The 15,877-nt window shown below is 42.9% G+C and overlaps 1 protein-coding gene across 1 annotated transcript in view; it reads left to right on the top strand.

Annotated features, from left to right (window-relative positions):
• The window catches only part of LOC307100601 (complement C3-like), a gene marked incomplete at its 3' end in the record, with an annotated part of 50,024 nt that extends 34,419 nt beyond the window's left edge, over positions 1-15,605 (top strand). Inside the window, exons 30-41 of the mRNA XM_079773073.1 lie at positions 9,465-9,623; positions 9,769-9,828; positions 9,946-10,033; positions 10,146-10,197; positions 12,472-12,559; positions 12,665-12,757; positions 13,664-13,769; positions 13,982-14,071; positions 14,289-14,372; positions 15,067-15,150; positions 15,241-15,376; positions 15,464-15,605. Coding sequence (XP_079629199.1) covers positions 9,465-9,623; positions 9,769-9,828; positions 9,946-10,033; positions 10,146-10,197; positions 12,472-12,559; positions 12,665-12,757; positions 13,664-13,769; positions 13,982-14,071; positions 14,289-14,372; positions 15,067-15,150; positions 15,241-15,376; positions 15,464-15,605 — 1,182 coding nt within the window. The remainder of the gene's footprint in view (positions 1-9,464; positions 9,624-9,768; positions 9,829-9,945; positions 10,034-10,145; positions 10,198-12,471; positions 12,560-12,664; positions 12,758-13,663; positions 13,770-13,981; positions 14,072-14,288; positions 14,373-15,066; positions 15,151-15,240; positions 15,377-15,463) is intronic.
• Positions 15,606-15,877: the final 272 nt, after the last annotated feature.

Consider the following 15,877-nt stretch of genomic DNA (forward strand, 5'->3'; position numbering starts at 1 on the left):
ATAGGGAATCATCAAGTCCATCTCTCCCTCTGGCAGGTTTTAGACCATGCACTCAGTTCCACGAGGCTCCCAGTGTTACCTTGTCTTACTGTGGGTTCTAGACCATGTTCTCAGATTTCTAGAGAATTATCAAAGCCTGTATATCTCCCTGCTGTGTTCTAGACCATGGTTTCAGCAACCTCAAGTCTAGCAACCTCAAGCTTCAGTTTGATCCCCTTTCTCTCTGGTGGCATTCTCAGATTTTTAAAACATCCTCATCCAGTGATGTTTATTGATTTAGAGCAGCGGTTCTCAACCTTTCTAATGCCACGACCCTTTAATACAGTTCCTCATGTTGTGGTGACCCCCAACCTTAAAATTATTTTTGTTGCTACTTCATAACTGTAATTTTGCTACTGTTATGTAAATATCTGTGTTTTCCGATGGTCTCAGGCTCTACAGCAGTGGTTCTTAACCTGTGGGTCACGACCCACAGGTTGAGAACTGCTATCGGGGTCACCTAAGACCATCGGAAAACACAGATATTTACATTACGATTCATAACAGTATCAAAATTACAGTTATGAAGTAGCAATGAAAATAATTTTATGGTTGGGGGTCACCACAACATGAGGGACTGTATTAAAGGGTCGTGGCATTAGAAAGGTTGAGAACCACTGATTTAGAGATAGAGGAAGGGAGAGAGAGGGAAAAAAAACAACACATTGATGTGAGAGAGAAACATCAACGGATTGCTTCTTGTATGTGTCCTGACCAGGAATGGAACCTGCAACCTTTTGATGCATGAGACAATGATCCAACCAACTGAGCCACCTGGCCTGGGCTCAGTGTCACTTTTGGATTCTAGATTATATGCACAGTTGTCCCCAGGTTCCAATTTTATTATTTACTCACAAATGGGGTCTAGATACATTCTCAGTGTCTCCAAACCCCTGTGTTAGACTCTTCTCTGGATGTGTCTAGACCACATTCTCAGTGTTGCTAAAACTTCCTTTTTTTTTTTGGTGGCAGCTGTTGGCATGTTTTTATTGTATTTATTTATTTATTATTGTTGATGGTATTACACATATCTGCCATCCCCTCCCCACCTCTCCTTCCAGCTCCTCCCATTCCTTCCCCTCAGGTCTTCACGATGTTATTTCCATGTCCATGGGCTAGACATATATTCAGTCTTATGCCCGCATTTTCTTGTGTATCTAGACATGCTCAGTGTCTCCACACTCTGGTGTAAGCCTCTGTCCCTTGGAGAATTCTAGGAGATGTCCTCAGTGTCTAATGACTCCCAGTCTTAGCGTTGTGCCCTCTGGTCCCTTCTAGGTCACAGTCTTAGTGTCACCAAGCCCTAGACTGAGCCTCTCTCACTGAGAGAGTTCTAGAACATGTCCTCAGTATATAACAACCCCCATTCTTATCCTCACCCCCTCTGGTGCATTTTTTTGTTGTTGTTGTTTTGTTTGTTTTATATTTTCTTTATTTGTTTTTTATATTTATTAACAGATTTCAAGGTTAAACATGTTGTTTATATTTATTGACAGATTGCAAGGTTGATAAAGAACAACTTCATGAAAAAAGTAAAAATATTAAGCAGCCTCTGGGTCCTTTCTCAAGCTTCCTAATAATGGATGGGCTTTAGAAAGCTAGGTCATTTCCAACATGCTGCTCTTTTAAAGGACAAGTTAAATTTTAAAAATATGGATCTTAACTTTATATTTTGATCATTTTTACTTATATAAGTTTCATGCAAGAGTTATAAAATGTTTTCTTTATGTTCATGGATCTTGGAAATCTACACATCAAAGTGAAGTATAGAGTTGTGTAATGATCTAGTGATTCTGCAACTATGTAGATTCCAGAAAGATTAGCTTTGTTTTCTCCCAAGAGAGGTCTGAATTATTCAGGTTTTCTTTTCAATCGTTCTCTTCATTATGGCTTAAACAGCAAAAAAAAAAAAAAAAAAAAAAAAAAAAAAAAAAAGATTTAAACTGCTTGCAAAGAGTTTTAGAACAATATAATAGCAGAGCTTAAAGAATACCTCTTTATTCCAGGAGTAATGGAAACACTGAATGAGACATTTTTCATGCTGTTGTTTTTCCAAGTATCTCTAAGCAATAGGACACTACAAACCCTATTAAAAGTCTGTTAGAAGACATCAGCAAAGAAGATAAAACAAGTCCAGTGATTTTATAAAAACATTTACCATTGCTTTTTTATTGTTAGCTGGTACAGCATGCTTTTTTTTATTAAGGTATTATATGTGTACATATCTTACCATTGCCCCCCCCACCCCACTCCCATACATGCCCTCACCCCCCAGTGTTTTGCATCCATTGGTTATGCTTATATGCATGCATACAAGTCCTTCGGTTGATCTTTTATCTCCCCCACCTCTCCCTAACCATCCCGCTGTAATTTGACAGTCTGTTTGATGCTTTACTGCCTCTGTATCTATCTTTTTGTTCATCAGTTTATAATGTTCTTTATTATCCATAAATGAGTGAGATCATGTGGTATTTTTCTTTCATTGACTGGCTTATTTCACTTAGCATAATGTTCTCCAGTTCCATCCAGGTTGCTGCAAATGGTAAGAACTCCTTCTTTTTTATGGCAGCATAGTATTCCATTATGTAGATGTACCATAGTTTTCTGATCCTGTCATCTGCTGACAGGCACCTAGGCTGTTTCCAAATCTTAGCTATTGTAAATTGTGCTGCTATGAACATAGGAGTGCATATATCCTTTCTGATTGGTGTTTCTAGTTTCTTAGGACATATTCCTAGGAGTGGGATTACTGGGTCAAATGGGAGTTCCATTTTCAGTTTTTTGAGGAAACTCCATACTGTTCTCCACAGTAGCTGCAACAGTCTGCATTCCCACCAGCAGTACACGAGGGTTCCTTTTTCTCCGCATCCTCGCCAACACTTGTCATGTGTTGATTTGTTGATGATAGCCATTCCGACAGGTGTGAGATAGTACCACATTGTCATTTTGATTTGCATCTCTCGGGAAATTAGTGACTTTGAGCATGTTTTCATGTGTCTCTTGGCCTTCCTTCTGTCTTCTTTCGAAAAAATTATATTTAGGTCCGTTGCCCATTTTTTTATTGGATCATATATCTTCCTTTTATTAAGTGGTATAAGTTGCCTGTAGATGTTGGAAATTAAACCTTTTTCAGTGATAACATTTGCAAATATGTTCTCCCATACAGTGGGGTTTCTTGTTGTTTTGTTGATGGTTTCTTTTGCTGTGAAAAAGCTTTTTATTTTGATGTAGTCCCATTTGTTTATTTTCTCTTTAGCTTCCATTGCCCTAAGGACAGTATCAGTGAAGAAGTTATTTCGGCATATGTCTGAGATTTTGCTGCCTGTGGATTCCTCTAGTATTTTTATGGTTTCCTATCTTACGTTTAAGTCCTGTATCCATTTTGAGTTTATTTTTGTGTATGGTGTAAGTTGGTGATCTAGTTTCATTTTTTTGCTTGTATCTGTCCAACTTTCCCAACACCATTTATTGAAGAGACTGTCTTGACTCCATTGTATGTTCATGCCTCCTTTGTCAAATATTAATTGAGCATAGTGGTTTGGGTCGATATCTGGATTCTCTATTCCATTGGTCTGTATGTCTGTTCTTGTGCCAGTACCAGTCTGTTTTGAGAACAGTGGCTTTGTCATACAGCTTGAAATCTGGTATTGAGATCCCTCCTACTTTATTCTTCTTTCTCAGGATTTCTGTGGCTATTCGGGGTCTTTTTTTATTCCAGATGAATTTTTGGAGAGTTCTTTCTAGGTCTGTGAAATATGCCGTTGGTATTTTAATGGGGATTGCATTGAATCTATAGATTGCTTTTGGCAGTATGGACATTTTAATGATGTTGATTCTACCAATCCATGAACATGGTATGTTCTTCCATCTGATTACATCTTCCTATATCTCTTTTTTCAGTATCCTGTAGTTTTCTCCATATATGTCTTTTACCTCCTTGGTTAAGTTTAGTCCTAGGTATCTTAGGTTTTTTGTTGCGATGGTAAATGGGATTGCTTTTTTAGTCTCTCTTTCTGTAAGTTCACTATTGGTGTATAGAAATGCCATAGATTTCTTGGCATTAATTTTGTATCCTGCTACATTGCCGAATTCATTTATTAAGTCTATTAGTTTTTGATGGAGTCTTTCGGTTTTTTATGTACAATATCATGTCATCTGCAAATAAGGACAGCTTTACTTCTTCTTTTCCAGTTTGGATGCCTTTTATTTCTTCTTCTTGTCTAATTGCAATGGCTAATACTTCCAGTACTATGTCAAACAGGAGTGGTGAGAGTGGGCATCCCTGTCTTGTTCCTGTTCTTAGGGGAAATGGTTTTAGTTTTTGCCCATTGAGTATGATGTTAGCTGTGGGTTTGTCATATATACCTTTTATTATGTTGAGGTATGATCCTTCTATTCCCACCTTGTTGAGAGTTTTTATCAAGAAAGGGTGTTGGATTTTGTCAAATGCTTTTTCTTCATCAATTGATATGACTATGTGATTTTTATCTATCAATTTGTTTATGTGATGAATCACATTTATTGATTTGTGGATATTGTACCATCCTTGCATTCCTGGGATAAATCCTACTGGGTCATGGTGTATTATCTTTCTGATGTACTGCTGGATCCGATTTGCTAGAATTTTGTTGAGGATTTTGGCATCTATGTTCATGAGGGATATTGGCCTGTAATTCTCTTTCATTGTGTTGTCTTTATCTGGTTTTGGGATTAGGGTGATGCTGGCTTCATAGAAGGAGCTTGGAAGTGTTCCTTCCTCTTAAATTTTTTTGGAATAGTCTGAGGAGGATAGGTTTTAGTTCTTCCTTGAAAGTTTGGTAAAACTCCCCTGTGAAGCTGTCTGGTCCTGGGCTTTTGTTTGCCGGAAGCTTTTTGATGACTGCTTCAATTTCGTCCATAGTTATTGGCCTATTGAGCTGTTTAGATTCTTCCTGATTGAGTTTTGGAAGATTATATTTTTCTAGGAATATGTCCATTTCCTCCAGGTTGTCCAGTTTGTTGGAATAGAGTTGTTCATAGTATTTTTTAACAATCCTTTGTTTTTCGGTGGGGTCTGTTGTTATTTCACCTCTTTCATTTCTGATTTTGTTTATTTGGGTCCTCTCTCTTTGTTTCTTGGTGAGCCTGGCTAAAGGTTCATCAATCTTGTTTATCCTTTCAAAGAACCAGCTCTTGGTTTTGTTGATCTTTTGTATTGTTTCTTTGGTCTCTATGTTGTTTATTTCCGCTCTGATCTTTATTATTTCCTCTCTTCTGCTTACGATGGTTGCTCTCTTTCTAACTCTGAGTTGCAGGGTTAGGTAATTTATTACCATTGTTTCTTGTTTTTTGCAGTAGGCTTGTAGAGCTATGAACTTCCCTCTCAAGACTGCTTTCGCTGCATCCCATAGATTTTGGATTGTTGTGTTTTCATTGTCATTTGTTGCCATGATGTTTTTTATTTCTTCCTTGATCTCTCTGGTAACCCAGTCATTGTTTAATAGCATGCTGTTTAGTCTCCATGTGTTTGATTTCTTTGGATTGTTTTTATTATAGTTGATTTCCAGTCTTATGCCACTGTGATCTGAGAAGATGCTTAATATGATTTCTATCTTCTTGAATTTGAAGAGACTTTGCCTATGTCCCAACATATGGTCTATCTTTGAAAATGACCCATGTGCACTTGAGAAGAATGTATATTCTGTGGCTTTGGGGTGAAATGTTCTGAAGATGTCAATTGATTCCATCTGGTCTAGTGAGTCATTTAGAATTGATGTTTTTTTGCTGATTTTTTGTTTAGAGGATTTGTCCAATGGTGATAGTGGGGTATTAAAGTCTCCCACTATGATTGTATTGCTGTTGATTTCTCCCTTGATATCCTCCAGAAGTTTTTTTATGTATTGGGTGCTCCTGTATTGGGTGCATATATGTTTACCAGAGTTATTTCTTCTTGTTGGGTTGCCCCCTTTAGTATTATGAAGTGGCCTTCCTTATCTCTTGTTATGTCCTTCACTTTGAGATCTAATTTGTCAGATATAAGTATTGCTACCCCAGCTTTTTTTTTTTTCATTTCCATTCGCCTGGAAAACCTTTTTCCATCACTTCACCCTCAGTCTGTGTGCGTCTTTTTTTCTGAGGTGGGTTTCTTGTAGACAGCAGATACATGGGTCTTGTTTTCTTATCCAATCCGTTACCCTATGTCTTTTCATTGGGGCATTTAATCCATTTACATTTAAAGTTATTATTGATAGGTACTTATTTGTCACCATTTTTATTCTTTACCCCTGTGTTCCTTCTTCGCTTCCTATTTCTCTTTTTTTACAGCAGACCCTTTAGTATTTCTTGCATTGCTGTTTTGGTGGTAATAAATTCCCTTAGTCGTTTTTTGTCTGTGAAGCTCCTGATTTCACCTTCAATTTTGATTGATAGTCTTGCTGGGTACAGTATTCTTGGATTCAGACCCTTCCTTGTATGACTTTGTATATTTCATTCCATTCCCTTCAGGCCTGATGAGTTTCTGTTGAGAAATCAGTTGCTTGTCTGATGGGGGTTCCTTTCTATGTAACTTTCTGTCTCTCTCTGGCCGCTTTTAAGATTCTTACTTTGTCGTTGGTGTTTGCCAATTTAATTATAATGTGCCTTGGCATCGGTCTTTTGGGGTTCATTTTGTTGGGGACTCTGTTAGCTTCTTGGATTTGTGTGGGTTTTTTATTCCTTATATCAGGGAAGTTTTCTGTCATTATTTCTCAAACAGGTTTTCTATTCCTTGCTCAGTTTCCTCTCCTTCTGGCACCCCTATTATGCAGATGTTGTTTTGTTTCGCATTGTCCCAAAGCTCCCTTAGGCTCTCCTCCTGCTTTTTAATTTTTTTTTCTAGATGCTGCTCTACTTGGGTATTTTTTCCCACTTTGTCTTCTAGCTCACTGATGCGGTCCTCTGCTTCTTCTAGTCTACTCTTGATGCTTTCTATTGAGTTCTTTACAGCAGCGATGTCATTTTTCATTTCTTCTTGGTTCTTCTTCATTTCCTCTTGGTTCTTACTCATATTATCAAATTTGTCTTCCATTTTTCAGCCACCTTAGGACCATTTCTCTGAATTCTTTCTCTGACAGGTTGCTTGCCTCTATTTCGTTTTCTTCCTTTTCTGGTGATGCCTGATTTTCTTTCATATGTGGGCTGTTTCTTTGTCTCCCCATGGTCTCTCTTCTCCAGATGTCTGGTTATGTAGTTCTCTCTCTCCTGCGTTGATTTAAAGGCACAAAATACAACACAACCAGGTCCAACACACAAGGCACTGAACAGAAATGTATTCACAATATTAATAACCCCCAATAAAGGTGACCACCAGAGAAAGGCAAATTAGGGGAGAGAAGAGAAAGAAGAAGAGGAAAAAGAAAGAGGTGGAAAAAAAGGAGTGTCAAAATAAAATTGGCAAAAGGAAAACAAAAAGTAAGAGAGCAGAGAAAGAGACTAAGAAAGAAAAGGGGAACAAACTATATATATATATGGGGAGAAAACTCCAATAGAACAGCCACTAATCCCAGCAAATGCCAGCAACAAGAACCTGGAGATTAATACAAACTACAAACACCAACTAATATCAAGTGAGGCGAGGGAAAACAGAAGCAAAAAACAAAGCAAACAAAGAAAAGAATAAGCAAAACAATCTCACAAAAAAGCATAAAAAATCAATATAATCAACATTCAAGCAAACAACAACAAAAGGACAGAGAGAAAAACAATTTTTTGGATAGTTAAGACAGAGAAGAGAGAGGTGTGTATGGACTTGGAGCGGGAGATTGGTAATTAGATATATAAGTAGGGTGAAATTTTAACAGGGGGTAAACAGAAAGAATAGGGAAAATCTAAAGCAGGAAAAGGGTAAGAGAAACAGGACAACAAAAGGGGAAAGGTTAGGAAGAGAGTGATAGCATAAAGGTAGAGTTGAGATAGAGTAAAATGATGCTAAAGGAAAGATGAAAATAGAATGTAGAACACTAATCCCAAAGTAAAATAAAGAGAAAATAAAATGACACTTTTTTAAAAAAGGTAAAATAGTAGTAGTAATAATACTGATTGAAACTAAAAATGTAATAATTAAAAAGGTAAAATCAAGTGAGGAAAAAAGAAAAAAAAATAGTTTCTTAAGTAAAAGATGAAAATAAAAAAATAAAATGTGCAGTAGTGAAAGTCATTCACTTCCTCTATTGTTCTTTTTGGCATGCCTGTTTCCAAGTCCAGACAGTATTGCAGTTCCCTGCGTTCCACTGTTCCTCAGTGTTGGAAGCCAGTCCTGATTTTTAAGCAGGCGGTATCTTATTTTCTCGTATTCCTTTATTTTTTATTACACACGAGTCAATTTGTGATTCAGCCCCTGGGTGGCAGTGTTTCTGGATTGACTTCCGGGTCTATATGGCCTCTCTGTCTTGTACATAGATCCTGGTTTCCCTGTGGCACTCAATACCGGTTTATGGGACTGGGCTGCCCCAGAGCTGGCTCTCCGATGGTCATTCCCCACTCCGATCCCCAGGTTCCAGAAAAACAACTTTCCCCTGCAGTCTCCCAGGGTGTCCCCAAATGGGTGATCCTATGTATTGGGCTTAGTAATCAGAAGCAAGGATTTGAAGAGGAAAAAGCCCAAGTGTGCGAACAACGGGTCTGCACGTAAGTCTGCGCAGTCCCCCTTTCCCCCTTGGGTCTAAGCAGCTGGCTCACTTTTGGAATTTTTAGGCTGTCCTTTTGTGTCAGATCAAATGGGTTGCTTTTTAGAGATCCCTTCTGTTAGTAGCTATGAGGACCCCCTTCCACATTCACAGATCACGCCAGCCCCAACAGCCACGGATTTTTCTAGGCATAGACTTTCCCCAGTCCTCCAGCTCCCATAGTGCGTGCGTTTCTCTCTCCCTCCGGGACCAGAGACCTCACCTTATCCCAGGCGAAATCTGACCTTTCCGTTGTGGAGTGTAGAGCTCCTCTGAATCCGTTTGTTTGCGCAAATTGGTGACCGGTGTTCCGGGACTCACAGCTGTTTGGTGGTTGCTGCGGTTGTAGATTTTCAGGCTTCCAATAAGATCCACTTTCCCCTTCAAGATGGTGCGGTCTCCGCGTCTGAGCCCATAGCTCTGGGAGGGGACCGAGCAGCAGAGGGGGCTGCCTGGTCAGGGGAACCCCGTCCAGCAGTCCCCCACCTTCTCCTGGAGTTTAGCTGTCCCTTAACTTGCCAACAAACACTCCCCGTGCGACCCTCAGCTGTTCTTTCTTTCTGCTCCGAGACAAGCCTCGGGATTCGTCTGTCTATTCCGACGCCATTTCCCCCCTCCCCTCTGGTGCATTTTAGGTCACAGTCTCAGTGGTCCATCTCGAAGCTGAAACTTTTCATCCGCCAGCAGGTTCTGAGTACTTTCTCAGTCTCTCAAATCACCCTCTTTTTCTCTCATGGGTTCTAGGCCACTTTCATGGTGTTCCAAGCCTTGGCCCAATACCAGAGGGATGTCCCTGACCATGAGGATCTGAATCTGGATGTGTCCATTAAGCTGCCCAGCCGCAGCTCTGCAGTCACACACCGCATCCTCTGGGAATCCGCTAGCCTCCTGAGATCAGAAACGGTACAGATGCTTGGCCAAACCCTCCTCGCTCTCATCCTCCATTCCAGTCAGAGTCTGCAGGAGGCAGGAGGGAGGGCTGGTGACCATTGCAGCTGGGGGAAGGCTTGGCTCCCAACACCTTCTCTTCTCTCTCCACTCCCTGCAGACCAAGGAAAATGAGAACTTCACATTAACAGCTAAAGGGAAAGGACAAGGCACCTTGTCGGTAAGGACCAGAGCCCACACCTGCTCACCACCTTCTCTCAGCCCTGCTGCCCCAGAGGGACCATCTCCTTCCCAAGTCAAGTGTGCTGACACCTCATCTCCCCTCCCATCTCTCCAGGTGGTGACAGCGTACCACGCCAAGATCAAAGGCAGAACCACTTGCAATAAGTTCAATCTCAGTGTTACCCTGCGACCAGCCCCTGAAGGTAAAAAGAATAAAGACCCTATCTGGCACCCTTCCCCCACTGCCATTCTAGTGTCTGCCCAGCTCCTGAATCAGGACCCAGCCCTCCATCCTTCTGTCTTCTGTGTTTCTAGCGAAGAAGCCTCAGGATGCCAAGAGCACCATGTTACTCAACATCTGTGCCAGGTAAGAGATGGGTCACTGGGGTTCATCTCGCTCATCCCTCTGTCTAGCAAGACTTCCTGTAAATAACATCCGAGGTACCTACCACTCTCTGGGAATGTGTTGTGTGCGTAGTGCTGTGCTGAGCACCCTCCAGGAGGTAGACAGTACGGCATGGTGGTGTGAGACTAGCCGTGACCACATAAGCTGAGACGGTGAAAAGTGATATTAATAATCAATGAGGGACATTACAAGTGTTACAGGAATTTTATATTATTATTATTTTTAAACTTTTATTTCTTCCAGAGAGTAAAGGAGAGGGGGAGAGAGATAGAAACATCAATTATGAGAATCATTGATTGGCTGCCTCTTGTACACCCCATACTGGGGACAGAGCCGTCAACCAGGGCATGTGCCCTGACCGGGAATCAAACTGTGACCTCCTGGTTCATATATGGAAACTCCACCACTGAGTAACACCAGCCCGGCTTATATTATCTTTTTATCACAACATCCAAAACGTTTGTACTGACAGCTTTAAAAGTATAGAATAATGAAAAGTGTAGTAAGACGAGTATTTGTTTAGTGCACTGTAATTTAAAACATCAGAACATTGAGATTGAAGTTTATTTTGATTTTTTGTGAAGCAGTTATCCAAAGCCCTGTAGTTTGATCAGTGCCTCCTTTCTTCTCTGTAGCACTTACCCTATGGAGCCAGCATCTGCTCTGTGACGCTGTGAAGTGTCATGTTCCCTTCTAAGTTTAGGGCAACTTCCCACAGTAATCCTTTGAGCTTTCGATGTCATGGGTATTTAAGAGTTCCTTCACGGTGAAGTGTTTTGTCAGAGTCACTTCCTCTGGGACATCATTTTTGGCCACAGCCACTTTCTTCATTGATGTTGATGCCCTTGCCTTCACTAAGTGCCTCTGGCCCCATGATGGTCTCTCTCAAGGGCAGCAGGTCCATATTCCCACCATCTGCTGTTTCTTCTCTGGCTCCATTTAAGTGCTACTGTGTGGGGTGTTTCTCTCTTTTCCGCGGAAAGGGTCCAGTTCCTGAGTGGAGGAACTGGGATTAAGAAATGAAAGAAAGAAAGAAAGAAAGAAGAAAGAAAGAAGAAAGAAAGAAAGAAAGAAGAAAGAAAGAAAGAAAGAAAAGAAGGAAGGAAGGAAGGAAGGGAAGGGAAGGAAGGAAGGAAGGAAGGAAGGAAAGGAAGGAAGGAAGAAAGAAGAAGAAGCAGAAATAGAAGCAAGCTGGGAGCCGTGGGATGCGGATGCTCTGATGGAGGGACAGGACTCTGAGCCCATGCAGCACATTTATTTTATACCCCAAATACCAGGAAGTATCACCAAAACTTAGGATCAAAGGAGCTTATTTGCATTCTTGAGTAGGCCCTAGCATTCCTGGTGCTTGACTGGATTTACTTACTATCAAGTCACAAATCCGGAAACCTGGACAAAGGTAAAAGCCAGTACTGATAACACTTTCCACCTTCTTGGAGAATGTGTATCCGAGATGCAGCTCTGCCAGTCACCTCCGACTCAGCTGACAACAATTAAGAAATGCCCTGTGCCTTCCCAGGTGATAGTCTACCCTGCTGAAATCTCACTCCCAGTGTTACCACTCTCATTTCTGTGCTGCACTTCCAACTTTGCTGGCGATTCCCTTTCAATGATCCATTTTGGTAAAATCTCACATGATTTTTTTTTTTTTACTGAGACAGAAAAAATAAATACAACCCCCAACTTGGCTAGAATGACGGGTGCTCGGTGACCCATCACTGAATGACTTTGAAACAAGTGACGTGATTGGTCATTGATTGTAATGCTCATTTGTTTACATAGTGATTGGTGGTCTATAGAGCTGGCAACTAGATTTGTCCATTAGGGGTTTGCTCATTAATATATTGTGGTACTGGGATTAGACCGTGTTGCTGAGGGAATGGTGTTTATTGAAATAGACCGTGATAATGGAATCATGCAGTGAGACCTGCCTGTACTCTTGTCTTCATTTTCTAGAAGAACTAGGGCCCAAAGAGGTGAAGTGACTCATCAAATGTCACATAGAGCTTGGATGTGAACCCATGTAGTTGGTCTTCAGAGGCTGAGCAGTTCGTCGCCTTAACCATTACACACCTTTCCTTTATTCCCCTTGGGGGAGAGGTGTTTCCTTAGATCTGACATCCTCTGTACTGCTGTGTGGGAACCAGAATCCTCAGTCACTGATCAGACCCCCTTGTCTGACCCCTAGGGCTAACCCCACCTGGAACTCAAACCCTCTCTCCCTGCCCCATCCAGGTACCTGGGAGACCATGATGCCACTATGTCCATCCTGGATATATCCATGATGACTGGCTTTGCTCCCGACACTGCTGACCTCAAACAGGTGTGAAAATCCTGGGCTCATGGGCTAGGATTAGTGGGAAGGAGCGTGGGACCTGGCAGAGGCTGAGGGAAGGAAGGGATTTTCACAAGCTCTTCCCTCCTCCAGCTGAGCAGTGGCACTGACAGGTACATCTCGAAGTTCGAGTTGGACAACAAGGCCTTCTCCAACAAGAACACCCTCATCATCTACCTAGATGAGGTGAGGCTTCCATTGGGACCTTGACCCAACTGTGGCTGGCCTTTTCCTTCTCTATTGGTCTTTTTTTTAATTTCTTTATTGATTAAGGTATTACATATGTGTTCTCATCCCCTTCTCTATTGGTCTTACAGTCCTCTGCCTAATCCATTCCTTCCTTCCTTTTTTTCTTTCTCATTTAGTTTCCCAGCTTTATTGAGATATAATTGGCATATAACACTGTGTAAATTTAAGGTATACAATGCAATGATTGGATATATGTATATTGGAAAATGATGACCACAGTAATTTTAGTTAACACATGTATCACCTCACAGTTATAACCTGAGTGTGTGTGTGATGAGAACTTTTAAGATTTACTATCTTATGCCCTGGCCAGTTTCGCTCAGTAGAAAGAGCATCAGCCTGCAGACTGAAGGGTCCCAGGTTTCATTCCATTCAGGGGCACGTGCTTAGGTTGTGGGCTCCATCCCCAGTGTGGGGCATGAAGGAGGCAGCCAATTGGTGATGCTTTCTCATCACTGATGTTTCTATCTCTCTCTTCTTCTCTTTTCCTCTCTGAATTCAATAAAAATATTTTTTAAAAAGATTTACTATCTTAGCAGCTTTCAAATACACAGTGCAGTATTGATAACCATGGGTTGTTTATAGGGGAACAGATAGCAATCCGTTGGCCAGAATTCAATTTCATGATCACACCAAATGGAAAGGGAGGCTGAGAAGGGTAATCTAGCCATGTGCCTTGGAGAAAAAGGAAATAGATGTGTTGACCTGCTCATTAATCTTTGCCACTCCTCACCCCCACCCATCCTCTCCATGCAGATATCTCCTTGCCCCCCCCCCCCCATTTTTCCTTATGCTGGACTCTCTCCCATGTCGCCCCACTGACTCACCTCCTCCTTTTCCCAGATCTCACACGATCAAGAGGACTGTATAGCCTTCAAAGTTCACCAATACTTTAAGGTGGGGCTTATCCAGCCGGGAGCAGTCAAGGTGTACTCCTATTACAACCTGGGTGAGCAGCCAACCTTGGGCCTGGGGTCTGAGGGTCCCAAGTTTCTATAAGATGGGGTCCCAGGGCTTGATGATTGGGGACCTGGGAGTCCCAGGGTTCAGGACCTAGCATCTCCAGGTCTGAGAGACTGGAGTTGGGAACCTGAGCCGCACAGACATGGTCTAGGGTGGAGGCCTTAGCTCTCTGACACCTCCCACTCCCTCTGCCCACAGATGAGACTTGTACCCAGTTCTACCACCCAGAGAAGGAAGATGGACTGCTGAGCAAACTCTGCCACAATGAAATATGCCGCTGTGCTGAGGGTGGGTGCACAGGAGCCAGGAAGTGGCAGGCCAGGCCCACTTGATACCCTGCCCGCCCCACCCCACCCCTTTCCATGATGTTGATGCAAGGGGCCCCAAAAGCCCACACCCAGGGGACACCAAGAGGGATGGGCCTGGGGATGACCACACCCATGGGTGGCGGGCCCTGGGTGAGAATTGGAGCTTAGATCATGTCCCCTGCCCACCCACCCCGCAGAGAGCTGCTTCATGCACCATTCAGAGGACCAGCTCACCCCAGAAGACCGGATGGACAAGGCCTGCGAGCCAGGAGTGGACTATGGTGAGGAGGGGGTGGAGAGACACAAGTGCAAGTGTGAATGTATGTGAGTGATGGTGTGTGTGACTGTGCTTGTGTGGGTGAGACAATGTGATGGCAGGTGTGGTCATGTTTGTGTGTGTGACTGGCTGTGAGTGGCCACAGGTTCATGTGTTTCGGGCTATGGTTGTGGGTGACTAGTGTGTGTTATTAAGGTCATGATTGCTGGAGAACCATGATTATGACTGGGCTGGGTATGTGCAAGTGTGTGAAAAAAGGTGGTTGTGAGTAGATGCGGTTGTGTGTGTCTCTGAGAGTGTGGATGTAAATAGCCATGATTGTGTGATGGTGACAGTGGATAGGCATAGCTGTCCCTGTATATATGATGAATTGTGAGTGGCTATAATTGTGTGCATGGCTGTAGGTGACAAAGTGTGAGGTGGGGTTGTGAGTGACCATATGTGGCTGTGTTTAACAGATGGTGGTTATGGGTGACAGTGGATAAGAGTAACTGTCCTTGTGTATGGGATGAGTTGTGGGTGGCTGTAACTGTGCACATGGCTGTGGGTGACTATGTGAGATGGTGGTTGTATGACCCTGTGTGGTTGCATGTGGCTGCTTGGGAAGCCATGTGCCCAGGTACCTTGCAGGTAGGGTGCCGCCCTGCTGTCAAGCCTGCCCATAACCCATGCTGGCCCTCCTTCCCTCCCCGCCGCAGTGTACAAGACCAGCCTGCTCAGAAAGGAGCTGTCGGATGATTTTGACGAGTACATAATGGTCATCAAGCAGATCATCAAATCAGGTCAGCCCTGGGCTGCCTTCTGTCTTGCTGCCTTCCCCTCCCTACTCCTGCCTCCTCCATCCCAGCTCAGCGTCCTTCTCTCCCCTCCAGGCACCGACGAGGTGCAGCCTGGACAGGAGCGCAGGTTCATCAGCCACGTCAAGTGCAGAGCAGCCCTGAAGATGCAGGAGGGGAAACACTACCTCATGTGGGGCCTCTCCTCGGACCTGTGGGGAGAGAAATCCAAGTGAGTGCCCACCCTGCTCATTGTGTGCTCGCCCCACCCCCCCCTTCCAGGACCCCTCCTGACCTGCCATGTGTCCCTCCTCCCCAGCATCAAGTACATCATTGGGAAGGACACCTGGGTAGAGCTGTGGCCTGAAGCAGATGAATGCCAAGACGATGAGAACAAGAAGCTGTGCAGGGACCTGGCCAGCTTCGCACAGAACATGATCGTCTTTGGTTGTTCCCAATGAGCCCTCATCCAGCCCCTCCCCCAATAAAGCTTCAGTTTGTTAACATAAAAACATTGAAAGCTGCAAAGAATTTTTGTGAGTTTATTTGAGCCAAACTGTCGACAATTGCAGGGAAGCAGGATCTCATCGTATTGGGTATTGGGATAATGCTCCAGCGAATGGCCGTTTTCACCTTGTTGTATACTTTCCAGCCAAAGGAAGAGAAATAAGTGGTTTACATGAAATCCATGAGTGATAGATTAGGGAGATGGGAGAAAGCAAAGCAGGAAAAC

Source organism: Cnephaeus nilssonii (genome assembly GCF_951640355.1).
Source record: "Cnephaeus nilssonii genome assembly, chromosome: 5".
NCBI classification, from domain to species: domain Eukaryota; kingdom Metazoa; phylum Chordata; class Mammalia; order Chiroptera; family Vespertilionidae; genus Cnephaeus; species Cnephaeus nilssonii.